General features: G+C 42.1%; 1 protein-coding gene across 2 annotated transcripts; it reads right to left on the bottom strand.

Moving 5' to 3' along the window:
* Nucleotides 1–200: 200 nt before the first annotated feature.
* agtr1b (angiotensin II receptor, type 1b) lies at nucleotides 201–16,062 on the bottom strand. 2 transcript variants are annotated; one of them, XM_010898151.3, is made up of 5 exons: nucleotides 15,801–16,062; nucleotides 6,850–7,518; nucleotides 6,370–6,591; nucleotides 5,062–5,174; nucleotides 201–1,843 (listed from the first exon to the last, which is right to left on the bottom strand). In XM_010898151.3, the coding sequence occupies exons 2-5, from the start codon at nucleotides 7,414–7,416 to the stop codon at nucleotides 1,627–1,629; spliced, it is 1,119 nt and encodes a 372-aa protein (XP_010896453.1). In that variant the 5' UTR covers nucleotides 7,417–7,518; nucleotides 15,801–16,062; the 3' UTR covers nucleotides 201–1,626. The 2 variants fall into 2 exon arrangements, with proteins under 2 accessions (XP_010896453.1, XP_012986753.1); XM_013131299.3 differs by lacking the exon at nucleotides 15,801–16,062 and adding an exon at nucleotides 15,141–15,272.
* Nucleotides 16,063–17,112: the final 1,050 nt, after the last annotated feature.

Below are 17,112 nucleotides of genomic sequence, written 5' to 3'. Positions count from 1 at the left end.
ATGATTAACAGGTTATAATGGAATCCTTGAATAGTGTTCTAGAATAGTGTGATGGAATCCTCCCATAGTGTTCTAGAAGGGTGGGAGGCCTTCTGACCAAAAATACCCTCATGTTACAATTTATTGGATGAGCTGATCATTGCTTCGGCTATGGTTTAGTTGTCAGTTTAAAGAACGAGCAGGATTGAGTCTTTCTCCATTTTATTCACATACTATATACTTAATACGCACTGGTAACATATTGTAAACTTACAGAAATGGAAAAAAAAACAATATTAAACAATTTCAACTTTTAAATACTGCAAGAAGAAATACCACATTTACATTACATATGATGTTTTAGTTATTTAGCGGAGTGACTTTCAGTAAGGACATAGACAAGCTAGGGGGAACAACCACACAGCTTAGTAGTGAGTGAGTTCTAGTCAATGAATAAAAAAAGAAAAACAGTGCTTGAAAAACATACCATTAATAAACATAAAGCACTTGCTCCACAGCTTCACAGGGCTACTGGTAGCAAATGCAAACTACTGTACATGATTGGTTCTAACAAGTGTGACAATGCCAATGAAACATCAACAAAAGAATATACTTAACATCTAAGCACACTACATCAACCAAGCTCCACTGCTGCACTGATCTGCCAAAGCCATGCAACTTATTCAATAACAACATACGCAGATTAATCGCCATCTTCACTATTTCTCCCTAGGGTTGAAAAGTCAGATAACATTTCACAAATACTGGTTGCAAAATTCCAGGAAGCAGGACTGAACGAGCTGGGGAACGTTAGATGTTTTTTTGCAACCCTGTTTGTCCACAACAGCAGGTGTCATACTGGACTATTACTTCAGGGGCAGGTTTCAAAGACAGAGATTAAGCCTAGTCCAGAACTAAAACCACAAGCTCAATGGAATATAGAGCTGGTTTCACAGACAGAGATTAAGCCTAGTCCAGAACTAAAACCACAAGCTCAATGGAATATAGAGCTGGTTTCACAGACAGAGATTAAGCCTAGTCCAGAACTAAAACCACAAGCTCAATGGAATATAAAGCTGGTTTCACAGACACAGATTTAGCATAGTTCAGGACTAAAACAACAAGCAGTTATCTACTGAAGTTGAGTTTTCTTGTCCTCTCTTTTCTGTCCTCTCAAAAATGTCTTCAGTACTGTGGTTTATTGGCTGTGCAAAATGTTTTTCTGTTGGAAGTATGAGACACACTGAGGTGACACACAGGCCAGTCAGGCCTTCTAAGGCCTAAAGAAGAGCTCAAAGTCACCCAACTAACACACATTCAGCGTAACACAGCACAGTCTCTGATTTAACACACACTGACAGCTGTTGGCTAACCAACGCACCGTTGCTGCATGCTGTTCTAGCCAATGATATGTCATTTCATGCATAATGTTCTTATTATTTAGACACGAAGGAACCCTCCCTGGATCTTTGTAGCCAGGACCTGTCCACAGAATTAAAACACATCTTCTCTGTTCCACCCATAGTTTAACAAGACATTGAAAATGCACATTTTCAACGCCTTCCCCGTCGTCTTTTGCCCGTGGTGTGAGTCCTTCCTGTTAGCAGCGCAGCCTGAAAGGGGGTGAAGTTTGGTCTGTGGTGCCTCTCACTTCACGTCAACGATGACGGACCTGTTGGCCATGACGGCCTTGTTCTTGTTGGAGAGGCGCAGGACCTCGGAGGCTCGGTAGGACAGAGTGGACATCTTGGAGCTGATGGAGGGGTGTGGCCGCGCCGGGCCGGCGGGGGCACAGCGGAGCAGTTGGAACAGATTCTTCCGGAAGTTCTGTCCCACAAAGCCGTAGAGGATTGGATTGACGCAGCTGTTGAAAGAACACAAAATTCTATAATCATCAATTCTGGCACAAACTACAGCGTACATTTCTGTGGCTGGTTGAGTGTGTTTGATGGCCTAAATGTTGGAATACGACATTCTGGAAAAGCTCCTATTTTATTTGATATGTGCATTGTGGTTTATGTTTGTGGGGACTGAATTGAGGACCAATGGATGTGGTTCAGAGCAGATACATTACATTATACAGCGGGTGACAAATTAAAGGAAAAATCTGAATACATGAGTGGAGGAACATAACAAATGCAGATTCTTCCATGCAGGTGTACTGCATGATACAATTAAGCAATTTGCATCTTATCATGGCCTGCGGTGTGAAATTTGGTTGGCTAATGTTGGCCCAACACCTTACTTTAGTTTTTCTTGTTTTTTCCTTAAATTTCCCACCCGTCTGTATATAGTTGGAAGTTTACATACACTTAGGTTGAAGTCATTAATGAACTATAGTTTTGACAAGTCGGTTAGGACATCTACTTTGTGCATGACACAAGACATTTTTCCAATAATTGTTTACAGACTGATTTTTTCAGTTATAATTCACTATATCAAAATTCCAGTAGGTCCAAAATGTACATACACTAAGTTGATTGTGCCTTTGAACAGCTTGGAAAATGATGTCATGGCTTTAGAAGCTTCGGATAGGCTAATTGACATACTTTAGTGCAAAAAAATGCAAATTATGATCGCAGAACAACAGCAAATTACTTTGTGAAGATGCTGGAGGAAACAGGTACAAAAGTATCTATATCCACGGTAAAACAAGTCCTATATTGACATAACCTAAAATGCTATTCAGCAAAGTAGAAGCCTCTTCACTAAAACTATAATACAAGCCAGACAACGGTTTGCAATTGCACATGGGGACAAAGATTACTTTATGGAGAAATGTAATCTGGTCTTATGAAACAAATATTTAACTTTTTGGACATAATGACCATCATTATGTCTTGGAGGATAAAGAGGGAGGCTTGCAAGCCGAAGAACACCATCCCAATTGTGGACCATGGGGGTGGCATCATGGTGCTTTGCTACAGGAGGGACTGGTGCCCTTCACAAAATAGATGGCATTATGAGGAAATGGAAATTATGTGGAAATATTGAAGCAACATCTCAAGACATCAGTCAGGAAGTTAAAGCAATGACTTCAAGCATACTTCCAAAGTTGTGGCAAAATGGCTTAAATCAAGGTATTGTAGTGGCCATCATGACACACTGAACCCAATCCCATAGAAAATCTGTGGTCAGAACTGAAAAAGCATGTGTGAGCAAGGAGACCTACAAACCTGATTCAGATACACCAGTTCTGTCAGGAGGAAAGTTAAACGATTTAAAGGCAATGTTACCAAATACTAATTGAGTAAACATCTGACACACTGAGAATGTCATGAAAGAAATAAAAGCTGAAACACATCATTCTCTACTATTATTAGTTTGACATTTCACTTTCTTAAAATGAAGAGGTGATCCTTGCTGACCTAAGACAGGGCATGTTTACTAGGATTAAATGTGAAAATATTTGGTTAAATGTATTTGGTTAAAGTGTATGTAAACTTCTGACTTCAACTATATATATAAATATATAGGAGTTTTTGCCAAAACCCCTCCTGCTCTCTCTGCCTGCTTGGCTCAGAAAACGCAGCCCTGTCTATGGGGGTTGGCTGCTCCAATGACATACCAAGGATTTCATCACATGACTACTACAGAACAGGGGGCCTCATGCACCCATAACTTCCTATGTTTCTTTTTTATATTTGTTTTTGAGAAAGGTGCTCTTAAACTTATAATGATGAATTCCATTATCCTCGTAAATTGAAAGCACATGCCAGTTGTTCCTAATTAGCATAGCTAAACGCCCCGCCAATCCCCATAAAAGGGCATGATACTGCAGGGCTGTGCACACAGAAATCACACACAGAGAACAGGAGCGACAGAGATCAAGAATGCCCAAACCAAAATCTAAAGACAGTAGTTCTGAAGTGGAAATATGCTGCAGCAAGTGACCAGCAAACGAGCTGTTATATTCAGTAGTTCTGAAGTGGAGGTACTGTTGCAGCAAGTGACCAGCAAACGGGCTGTTATATTCAGTAGTTCTGAAGTGGAGGTACTGCTGCAGGAATTGACCAGCAAACAAGCTGTTATATTAAGTAGTTCTGAAGTGGAGGTACTGCTGCAGGAATTGACCAGCAAATGAGCTGTTATATTCAGTAACATCAGTAGTGGATATAAAACAACAACAAAAACGATGCGTGCTAGCTATTGCTTGTTCAGTGAACGCTATATCTGGAGAAGGGCGCATATCTGAGGAAGTAAAATAAATGGTTCCATCTCAAATCTGAGACCCCAAACACAGAAGAATGTAAATAATTATTGAAAAATATTATAAATGATGAAATATTATTGCAATTTCAATCCTAAACATTATAAAACTGTTCAACTAAAAACACTTTAACTAATTATTTGCCATACATAAATCAGCACTTAAATGTGCGTAAGCGTGCTCTTGAGTGTGTGTAGATTCTGTTCCTACCTAAGAACAAATCCCAAGTAAGAAAACATTGGTCAATGTCAGAATCTTTGTGGAAACTGTGTAAAAACAGTGCTTTAAGAGGGAATTTCTAAAGAATTGTTGGTGAATCAGGCGCAGTGTTATGCTACAGCTCAAAGAACATTGTTTTCTTTTGAACTCAAGATATTTAATATCTCAGACCTATATTGAGAAGAATGAAAACTCATGGTATCTCAATGAGGATCAGTTAATGTAACGTCTGACACAGTTAAGCAATATTTAGGTTCTGGTGTCTGAGATTACCCCCCAGACTACCTGTTTCTGAAATTAACTCCCAGTCAACTGGTTTCTGAGATTAACCTCCTGTCTACCTGTTTCTGAAATGTTCCCCCAGTCTACCTGTTTGTCAGATTAATCTCCTGTCTACCTGTTTCTGAGATTTACCCCCAGTCTGTCAGATTAACCTCTTGTGTACCTGTTTCTGAGATTTACCCCCAGTCTGTCAGATTAACCTCTTGTGTACCTGTTTCTGAGATTTACCCCCAGTCTACCTGTCTGTCAGATTAACCTCTTGTGTACCTGTTTCTGAGATTTACCCCCAGTCTGTCAGATTAACCTCTTGTGTACCTGTTTCTGAGATTTACCCCCAGTCTACCTGTCTGTCAGATTAACCTCTTGTGTACCTGTTAAGGAAGGCGATGCAGATGGTGAAAGGCATGGCGGTGTCAATGACGTCCACAATGTCACAGTTCTTTACAATCTTCAACATTCCCAGCAGCTCTATGAAGTGAAACACCTAAGAAGCAGATAATATTAGCAAAAAGGCTAAAATGTCTTTGCTGAAAGAACACAGGGAATTCATTTACAAAACTCCTCAGAGCGTTGAAGTGAGGCTCAACTTGATGGGTTTTCTATCCTGTGACAGCACAAAGCAAACCAGTACACATGTGGATACTATTTGATACTGTGTGAGAAAAGTCTTGGTTCGCTGATCTGAAATTACAGATCTAGGCAGAAAAACAGAGAACATTCAGGGAGTAACAGAATCCTGTCAGTAGGATCAGTTAAAGAATCCACTCATTTGTTTTAAACAAACTTGAGGCTGTGCAGTCTGCATCACATGAGGCCTGGTTGACCTTACAAGGCTTTGAACTGCCATTTCCTGTTGTCAGAGCTGGCTCATACTGGATATAACCACCCTTCACTATATATATCCCATGACATTTATTTGACTAAGCGTGTGACAGGGACGTGTCTTTAGAAATGAGTGTGTGTGTGCAAAAAGTTGCATAAATTGTGGTTAAATAAGCAAGAACATTTTCTGTATATAGTATTGAATATGGAAGAGGGGTCATCAAACCCTTTTGACCTCTTACCCTACTTTAATGTGTGTGTGTGTGTGTGTGTGTGTGTGGGGATGGGGTGGGTCCTACCTGGTGAGTGTGTGTGTGGGGGCGGGGGGTGAGGGAACAGTCATACTTCAATCAATCAAATATATTTATAAAGCCCTTTTTAAAACAGCAGTTGTCACAAAGTGCTTTACAGAGACACCCGGCCTTAAACCCCAAGGAGCAAACAACAGTAGTGTTGGATTTCAGTGGCTAGGAAAAACTCCCTAAGAAGGCCAAATGTTAGGAAGAAACCTAGAGAGGATCCAGGCTCAGAGGGGTGACCAGTCCTCTTCTGGCTGTGCCGGGTGAGATATTAAGAGTCCAATTAGAATAATAAATACATTTCTCTGGGCTAAATCCAGAGTCTATTTGATTCTAGACTAGGTCAAAAGTATGACCAGGTGGACAAGGACAGGGACAGCAACGGGCCCCCCAAACCAGGTACTCTGCAGGTGTGGACCAGGACGTCATCTCCTCCTAAAATAAAATGTTTAAATACTTGGTGTGTGTATGTGTATGTGTGTGTGTGGGGGGGTCCTATCTGGTGTGTGTGTGAGAGCAGGGGGTCCTACTTGGTGTGTGTGTGTGTTTAGGTCCTACCTGGTGAGGCATCCAACACAGGAAGAAAGCCAGGACGGCCGCCGCCAACATCCTCAGCACTTCATCGTCACGTGACCGAGAACTCTCGTTCTTCTGGAAGCTCTGAGCCCCAACCAGCGCTCGACCAATCAGGAAGTAGCAAGTGATGATGATGAGGAAGGGAACCAGAAAGCCCAGGATGGTCTTCATCAGGCTGATGGTGAGGAGGAGGGGCCTGGAGTCCTGATTAAATTCATTCATTAGATAATTAAAAGCAGTAGGCCGCTGGAGGCAGCCTGGCGTGAGATATGACATAGGTGTCAGTAATATTTGGACTGTGCTCAATTCCATTTCAGTTCCAGTCACTTCAGGCCCAACTCCAATTATTTTCAATCCTTTTCAACAATTAATTTCTGGATTTGGGGCATACCTTCTGAACAGACCGGAAGTTAAATGGAATCAAACCCAAACCTGAAAACAGTGTCCCCAGTCAAGTCAAACCTCGGGGTGCAGAATGCCACACGTTGTGATGTTATGGTTGGTGATGAGCATCGTGTCCCTGGTCAGAGCTGTGGGGACGGACAACAGGAGAGCCGCCAGCCAGACCAGGACGCAGGTGATACGGGCGTAGAGCACCGTCCGGCATTGCCGCGACCTCATGGGATGGACGATTGCCAGGTATCGGTCAATGCTGAGCGCGGTCAGGAAGAAGATGGAGCTGTAGAGATTGAACATAACCAGGCCGGCGGCGGCCTTGCACAAGAAGCCACCAAACGGCCACTGGTAACCACTGGCCGTGAAGGTGGCCCACATGGGGAGTGTGGCCAGGAAGGTTAGGTCTGAGACGGCCAGGTTGAGGACAAACACGTTGGCCACCGTCTTCAGCTTCATGTAGCGGTAGATGACGGCCACCACCATGCTGTTTCCGATGACACCCACGACGAAGTTACAGCCATACACCGCGGGAATGAGGATGAAGATGAAGCTGTGCCGCCCGGCTTTGCTGCAATTCAGGAAGATTCCCTCGGGCCCTGAAACTGCCACTTCTCTCACTGTGGAGTTCTCCATTTTACTGCCGCTACCAAATCCGTGTTTTTTTTGCGGTGGTTCCGGTTGACAGGGGGCATCTGGGATTGCCGATACCACACAGCACCTCAGGCCTCGGTCAGCCTACAAAAGATATAGCTAAAATGTCAGCGACAGTCTGGGAGAGGAGCATTGGAGGAGCCTTCATTAGCACGGCCTGTTAACACCCAAACACACAACAGCATTTACCCTGAAACCTACAGGCTCTGCTCACCAAACACTGTCTCATTAAAAACCCACGCAGAGTTACAGGGGAGGTTCAATTTATACACGTGGCCTTATTTTCATGCTGTGCTGGTAGGTGATCCCAAGGCACAAAACATTTTGTTTGGTGTTTTAATTACAGAGACAATTGGGTCTCACTTTAGCATTGCTACTGCGATGGATCACTGCTGTTTGCACTGCATATGTGACTAAATGTAATAAGAACCCCCGAAACATTACCTCAAGAGTCTCATGCTGGATGATGTCTCTGCACCCGAACATTGTCATGGATTTTTACCCTGAGCCATACATACATGTTCTTGCTGTTTGCCACCTGCTGTTTACTGCAACCACCAAATTAGGAACAATTGTATTAATGAGTAGTGGAATCTATTTACTCTAAAATGTATTCATGGACAGTGATATATTTTCATTTTGTGATGAGTGATGTCTGAGTGAAATGTGTAAAAATATTCTCTAACAAAACAACAAAAACTGTAAAAACAAACAAAACATCAATAATAAGGTCTCTACAAACATGTTAGAAAGGATCGACTTCTCTTTGAAATCATTCTGTCTGGTTTACATTATTTCTGTAAAAGTGGAGGGCATCAAAACCAGATGTTGGATATTTTTTTCAGCCTTCCAAATAATATCCCAATAATGTCCTTTGAAACGACATTATACAGACTGTCTGGCCTTCAGCCACCTCTCTTTAAGAGTCTTTTTAGCTCATGAAAAGCAACAGTAAAACTGCAGTGTCTTCATCAGATATTCTGTCCATATGGTCCGTGTGGGGTGGAAGCAGAGGGACAGCATTTATACTGTTACGACCCTCAGCTAATGAAGACTGGATGGAGCCCAACTACAGGGCTCAAAAGATACACCATAAAAACTCACAGAAATTCAGGGGAGAGAATTGGAGGGAGGTGTGGAGATGGAGTATCAAGAGCAAGGGCTGAAAGCGAGAGAGAACAGAGAAAGACGAGTGTGGGAAAGACAGTCCCTCCACCCTGTCCCCCAGACCCATGAAGACCAGACACGTTTCAGGTGATGTGTTCGCTAAAGGACCCAGCATGGGAACTCCTAATCAGTACACAGCTAAACAAACAGGCCGGCAGGGGTCCGTTCAGCTTGCCGGAGAACTTTCCTCTCGCTGTGAACAGCAAATATGTGTGCTCTGGAAAATTAGCCTCAGGCTTTGCTTCAGTAAAAAATACGATAATGTGGAACCCTGAGGGATGAATACAAATCTTCCCTTTTCTGTGCCTGCATTCCTATTGGTGGGTTTTTAAGATATGCATCATAAACTGACCACATGTAGTTGTATAAGATGTGCTGTTAGTGGACCTGATGTAGTAACATAAGCCAGAGCCAAAGTCAACTCTTACTATCCTGTATATATTTCTTAAAGACAAGGTGATGTGTTTGACTGACCATGTGACATTTAAAGACAAGGTGGTGTCTTCAACTGATCACATTACATTTAAAGACTAGGTGGTGTCTTCAACTGATCACATTACATTTAAAGACAAGGTGGTGTCTTCAACTGATCACATTACATTTAAAGACTAGGTGGTGTCTTCAACTGATCACATTACATTTAAATACAAGGTGGTGTCTTCAACTGATCACATTACATTTAAAGACAAGGTGACGTCTTTGACAGACCACGTGACATTTAAAGACAAGGTGAAGTCTTTGACAGACCACGTGACATTTAAAGACAAGGTGACGTCTTTGACAGACCACGTGACATTTAAAGACAAGGTGGCGTCTTTGACAGACCACGTGACATTTAAAGACAAGGTGACGTCTTTGACAGACCACGTGACATTTAAAGACAAGGTGACGTCTTTGACAGACCACGTGACATTTGAGCATTACAGTGGATTGTAATTAGGTGGATTCTGGGAAGAGTTACTGCTGCATATGGAGGTTCATGGGGATCCATTAAAATAGATCAAACAGGCCTCAGGCTGGGACTTCATTACATTCCAGGTTGGGATCAGATTTAGGGGTTAGTTAGTAAAACCACCAAAAGAAAACCAAGACTTTATTCCATTATCCAGAAGTATGTCACATGTGGTATTACCTGTAGTTTTGCACTGCACTAAGCTACAGTTCATTGTTCAAGTTGGATTTCTGATGCAATCTTTCTACCAGTGTTACTGAAGGGACAGGTGTTGAAAAGCCACAAGGTGGCAGCCCAACATAAGGATGTGTTATGAAACTGGAATACTTTATGTTGTGTCTACTAGATGTTGTCTACTGGATAGGGTATCTACTGGGTGGTGTGTCTACTGGATGGTGTGTCTACTGGATAGTGTATCTACTGGATAGGGTATCTACTGGATGGTGTGTTTACTGGATGGGGTATCTACTGGGTGGTGTATCTACTGGATGGGGTATCTACTGGATGGTGTGTCTACTGGATAGGGTATCTACTGGATGGTGTGTCTACTGGATGGTGTGTCTACTGGATGGTGTATTTACTGGATAGGGTATCTACTGGATACGGTATCTACTGGATGGTGTGTCTACTGGATGGTGTGTCTACTGGATATGGTATCTACTGGATGGTGTGTCTACTGGATGGTGTGTCTACTGGATAGGGTATCTACTGGATGGTGTGTCTACTGAATGGTGTGTCTACTGGATGGTGTGTCTACTGGATGGTGTGTCTACTGGATAGGGTGTCTACTGGATATGGTATCTACTGGATGGTGTTTACTGGATGGTGTGTCTACTGGATAGGGTATCTACTGGATGGTGTGTCTACTGGATGATGTGTCTACTGGATAGGGTATCTACTGGATGGTGTGTCTACGGGATGGTGTGTCTACTGGATGGTTTGTCTACTGGATGGTGTGTCTACTGGATAGGGTGTCTACTGGATTGGGTATCTACTGGATGTTGTGCACTACAGAACTTAATACTCTTATAACCTGGGTCTGTATCCACAATCACCTTTAAATTGGATTTAACTCTTCCTTATACCTAAGCTTGTCCAATTGGCTTTAACCAATTCATATATAATATATAATTCAGATAGTATATAATTCAAATATATTGTCCATTCTCATTTTGCCTCTTTATGCGTTGAAAATTGTCCTTCCTCATTTTGCATGTTTATTGTGTTCATTTTTATAAATGTTATTAATTTATCCTCTATTTATATAGGGAAATCTAGCTGAGACCAACATACAACAGTATAAAAACACTTTATAAAGCTTCCTTCAAAAACAATGCTGCATTAAAGGTGGAATTCAAACAAGTATTTCCACCACCTTTTAGTTATTCTTTACAGCTGGGGGATGGGACTAAAGAAATGTAATAATTAAAATATTCATATATAGAGCTTTTGGATGCTGACCATCTGCTATATCAAAATTATATTTGATGTAATTATCTCAGATTGCCCCTTCAGAGCTACCTAGAAGTTCAGCCCTGTCAGGTACAGCTAAGGTGGGTTACTCTGTGACAGCAGGATGTTATGGTGCCAAGGGCAACAGAATACCACAATACCTCTGAGAGAGTTGCCTCAGACGGCACAGATTTAAAAGTGTTTTTCTTTGTTAATTATTCTAACAGCAGAGGGGGCTGGGGATGTACGTATCCCTTTTGTATTTTGATTTATGGAAGAAAGAAATGTCCTTTGTTTTTGTTTTTAAGGAGCCAAGAAGTTATGTAATTCTCAGTCATCTCACAACTCAGTACATTACATTTTTAATTATTTTAACAGAAAGCAAAATTCCCAACAGAATGTATTGAACGTCTTTATTTTCACGTCTAATCACATGATCTGAAACTATGGCAATTATGTCTCATACTGGTGTATCTCTGCTTACTGGTAACTATGGTAACTAGACAGTAGCATAGTTACCAGGCAGTTAGGGTTAACACAGCTCGTAGTGGACAGACAGGAAGTGAATGTACGGCTGGTGATTTACTGGTGCTATGCCCAACGCTTTGGTCAGGATGGGGAGGGAGAAGGAGAGAAGGGAGAGAGGGAGAAGGAGGTGGGAGGGAGAAGGAGAGGAGAAAGGGAGTGAAACGAAGAGGGAGGAATGAGTAAAGGAGGTGGAGGGTGGTGCGAAAGCAAATTACAAAGGTCTGGTAATAAAACCTAGGAGACCACAGACAAGACGATAAAAAAAAATGCTTGAAAGATGCTGAATAGACTCCAACAAGACCATGAACACTACAAATAAACTGGAACAGGACCATGAACACTACAAATAAACTGGAACAGGACCATGAACACTACAGATGAACTGGAACAGGACCACAAACACTACAGATGAACTGGAACAGGACCACGAACACTACAGATGAACTGGAACAGGACCATGAACACTACAGATGAACTGGAACAGGACCATGAACACTACAGATGAACTAGAACAGGACCATGAACACTTCAGATGAACTGGAACAGGACCATGAAAACTACAGATGAACTGGAACAGGACCATGAACACTACAGATGAACTGGAACAAGACCATGAACACTACAAATAAACTGGAACAGGACCATGAACACTACAGATGAACTGGAACAGGACCATGGACAATAAAGATGAACTGGAACAGGAACATGGACAATAAAGATGAACTGGAACAGGACCATGAACACTACAGATGAACAGGGCCATGAACAATACAGATGAACTGGAACAGGACCATGAGCACTACAGATTAACAGGACCATGAGCACTACAGATTAACAGGACCATGAGCACTACAGATGAACAGGGCCATGAACACTACAGATGAACTGGAACAGGACCATGAACACTACAGATGAACTGGAACAGGACCATGAGCACTACAGATGAACAGGACCATGAGCACTACAGATGAACAGGACCATGAACACTACAGATGAACTGGAACAGGACCATGAGAACTACAGATGAACAGGACCATGAACACTACAGATGAACAGGACCATGAACACTACAGATAAACTGGAATAGGACCATGAGCACTACAGATGAACAGGACCATGAACACTACAGATGAACAGGATAATGAGCACTACAGATGAACAGGACCATGAGCACTACAGATGAACAGGACCATGAACACTACAGATGAACAGGACCATGAACACTACAGATGAACTGGAACAGGACCATGAGCACTACAGATGAACAGGACCATGAACACTACAGATGAACAGGACCATTAGCACTACAGATGACCTGGAACAGGATCATGAACACTACAGATGAACAGGACCATGAACACTACAGATGAACAGGACCATGAACACTACAGATGAACAGGACCATGAACACTACAGATGAACAGGACCATGAACACTACAGATGAACAGGACCATGAACACTACAGAAAGCAGTAAAGAGATTGATGAAATGAAGAATGTGGGATAGAAAAAGGAAACAGTCAATGGCAGGAAGTGGGGGTCTGAGAAGTCTCCGTTCCTTTGACCCATTTACCGCGTCTTTACGGCTGACTGGATCAGAACATACAGAGCCCCTACCACTACCAACTTGCAGGGAGGAGAAAAGGTCTCTAAATCCTGTCAATGATTGACACCAGACCATTCTGCTAATCTTTATCAAGCTACTGAGAACTCTGGAAAATAACTGAACACTATTGCTGTTGGAAATATAAAAACATGGTCATCTCGCTGCTTATTAGTTGCTTGTATGTGTCCACTTTAAAAAGAGTGTTACAGAGGGAGGGTATATTGATCAGTTTATTTATCACTGGTTGATCAGAAATTTATAAAAGGAACATTCATGTGTTGTTCAATTAATTTGGGTACAAGCCAGGAGAAGCTGTGCTACTCCGTTCCTGGTCATTTGATGACTTTTGCTCGATTTGCTAATTAAATAAAACCGGATTCAAACTACAATTTCTAAGTCTTACATTGATTTATTAGAGTACAGGACATTGGGTAGAACATAATAATGTTTTCCAAGTCGGGAGAAAAGTGGCGAAGACACCCCTAAAGTATCGCATGCATCAATTCAGCCTCCTGGGAGTGAAAAGGAGTAGAAACAAGTCCAGGTAAGCTAACTGGAAGTTCCCAGGCAGTGAGTGGAGGATTGAGAATCAGGTGAATACAGTAATGGTAGAAGTGATGATGCATACGCCCACAGAGATCACAGGCTAAGAGCTGTTCTTGCCTGGGTCCATCATTAGTCATGGTATACAGGCATTATGTCACAGACTCCTGAGGTGAATTATCACTGTTATAAACCGGTGACCAATGGAATTAGAACAATAAAAGTAATTATAGCAAGAAGCACACCGCAACCTTCAGCCAGTCATCATCCAAACCACTTATCATCACACAGATCCCTAAAACTAACCCTTGAAAGTGTTGAACATCATCACATGTACATTCTCTCTGTGAGGTATTCTGTAACAACTTTGTATCCTGTCCCGTGTTATGATTATAAACTCGTTTGGTGGGTAGGTTACTGTCTGAGAAAACACTGGCAGTAAACAGATTACGTGAAGATTAGGTTTGCTTTTGATTACCTAACAATCAAATCTGAGTACATTGAATAACTTCCCATTCAACACACTTTTTTTTTTATATATAAATTGTTCTATATTGCAAATGTGCAAAAACATCCTAAACCGTTTAAATTTAAAAGATATTTGTCTATTATGTATTGTCTATTAGTAAAGAAAGGAAAACGTTTTAGTAAAAAAAGCCCTGAGGATTACTTTGAGTGCTCTCCTCTGTCTCTCTCACATAACATACAACAAATTCAGTCATACCTCTTCAGCAATACCCAACACTTTTCAGCCTTACCCCAATTAATTCATCCGTACCCAAATTAATTCATCCGTACCCATATTAATTCAGCCGTACCCAAATTAATTCAGCCGTACCCAAACCTCTTCAGCATTACCCAAACCTCTTCAGCCTTACCCAAATTAATTCAGTCACACCCAAATTAATTCATCCGTACCCAAATTAATTAAGCTGTACCCAAATTAATTCAACCGTACCCAACCCTCTTCAGCAAAACCCAACCCTCTTCAGCCTTACCCAAATGAATTCAGCCGTACCCAACCCTCTTCAGCAATACCCAACCTTCTTCAGCCGTACCCAAATTAATTCAGCCGTACCCAAATTAATTCAGCCATACCCAAATTAATTCAGCCGTACCCAACCCTCTTCAGCAATACCCAACCTTCTTCAGCCGTACCCAAATTAATTCAGCCGTACCCAACCCTCTTCAGCAATACCCAACCTTCTTCAGCCGCACCCAAATTAATTCAGCAATACCCAACCCTCTTCAGCCGTACCCAAATTAATTCAGCCGTACCCAAATTAATTAAGTCGTAACCAAATTAATTCAGCTGTACCCAAATTAATTAAGTCATACCCAAATTAATTCAGCCGTACCCAAATTAATTCAACCGTACCCAAATTAATTAAGTCATACCCAAATTAATTCAGCTGTACCCAACCCTCTTCAGTCGTGCCCAACTTCAGCTGTACTTACCTAACTTCAGATGTATCAGCTGTACATAACATCAAAAAATTACTCTCTACAGTTATTTCCATAAAGAGTCTAAATCCAGAGACCAAATGCGTGTTCCTGGGTTTCCACACAGCGTGAAGCTCTCTACAGAGTCCCAAAGGTCAAGGTTGAATAAGAACCATCAGGTACAGTACATCAGTCACCCACTATAGTAAGTCAGTCTCAGCTGAGTGGCTCTGGGGCCACAACACATAGTACAGCCCCCACAGGGAAAGGTCAGGGGTCAAATGTATGTTTAAAGACTCATGTTTAAAATCCTGACCGTACAACAGTTAACTAACTGTCCAGCAGGTGGCAGAGAAAACACTTGCATAAAAATGGTGCGTCTATGATATTATATTGTGAAACTCATTTCTCTTCACCGGAGTCAACAAATACAAAATAAAACAATCACTGGAAATCCAATGAAGATATTTAAAATAAATAGATTTTTAAGCCCACCATCTACATAAAATAGCTGTAATCTAAACAGCATAAAGTACGTAACCTCATGAAGCAGGTGTCAAATAAACAGTTGAAAGTAAGTTATCTAAAGAAGGCAGTTGTAAAATAATCTGATTAAAGTACATAACCTAAAGAAAAATATAAAAAACTAGAGACCGAGAAAAGAAAAGCTCTTACCTGTGGTTCGCTACTGTGGGTTGCTGGTGTTTTGCAGAACAAGGGACAGAGAGATGTGAAGGGAGACCCAGAACGAAGGAGAGCGTTAGTGACGATGGCTGCTGCTCTTGATTCAACTCTACTGGACCGAGGAAATTAGCAGCGATACTAATGCACACTCAGACCTGCACACTTTCACACACGCGCACACACCCTTACACACTCCTCTCTCACTCTCTATTTTCTCACTCCACTTCTCGTCCTCCTCCTCCTCCAGACATGTGTGGTAACTCCCTGTCCTTTTGTACCTTCTCTGCAGCGTGAGAAGATGGGACATCCTCAGGAATTATGTGATGCCCTTCCGTAACGGGACTATAGTAAGAGCTTCATAATAGCTGCTTTTACCATGACTCTAGGATTTGTCTCGAGGGTTGTGCAATGAAGAGGAAATAATAAGACTGTTTCACCTCTAGCAGCCAACACCAACTCATTCTGACAATGCCTCATTCTGGGCAGTCTGTCTTTTAGAGCCACCCGGACTCAGTGGGTCCCTGGCTGTTAGGGATTTGGAAGGTACATGGGCCAGATCTGTCCAGGACACCATCACCAAGGGAAGGTACATGGGCCAGATCTGTCCCGGACACCATCACCAAGGGAAGGTACATGGGCCAGATCTGATCTTCGTGTCGTGGTGTTGATTGGTGACTCATGGGGTTAGTGTTAAGGAGGACAGAGTGATAGGGATGAGTTAGCCCCGGCCTTATCCATTTCTCTCTCTCTCTCACACACACACAAACACACACATACTTAATGGCACCAAAATATAATAGAGTTGTCGTAGGTCGACGGGTCGGAAGGACGAGATGTTACCTCTTGGACAGACAGCAAGCGGAAGTAGTAACTGTGTAGTTTACTGTGAAGCATCACGGTCCTGACCGGGTTCTGTCAGTTCTGTGGTATTACCCTATATGGTCACCTAGTAGTCTGGGTACATAGCTCTTCCTGTCTGTCTGCCCACAGAGCTAATGTGAACATGGATCACATCTGGTATTTATCAAAGGTGTCCATCAGGTGGGTCCAGTAATACTATTTGGATTTTATTAACGGCTGGAGCAAATAAACCCCTGAGGGAAGAGAAAATAATCTTTAATAACTCCAACTGACTCTCCCCCTTCTAGAGGAAAAACACCTGCCACTGGTCAGTACTGCTGTCCTGTTCCCTCTCCCCATTTTCATGTCCTCCTATCTTCTGCTCCCCTTCTCTATCTATTATCTTTCCCTCTTTCTCACTGCTTCCTCCTTCCTTTTTTATTTAATTTATTTAACCGTAATT

This window comes from Esox lucius, chromosome 21, assembly GCF_011004845.1.
Source record: "Esox lucius isolate fEsoLuc1 chromosome 21, fEsoLuc1.pri, whole genome shotgun sequence".
In the NCBI taxonomy this organism is placed as follows: Eukaryota; Metazoa; Chordata; class Actinopteri; order Esociformes; family Esocidae; genus Esox; species Esox lucius.
This window is presented reverse-complemented; position numbering and strand designations above follow the sequence as displayed.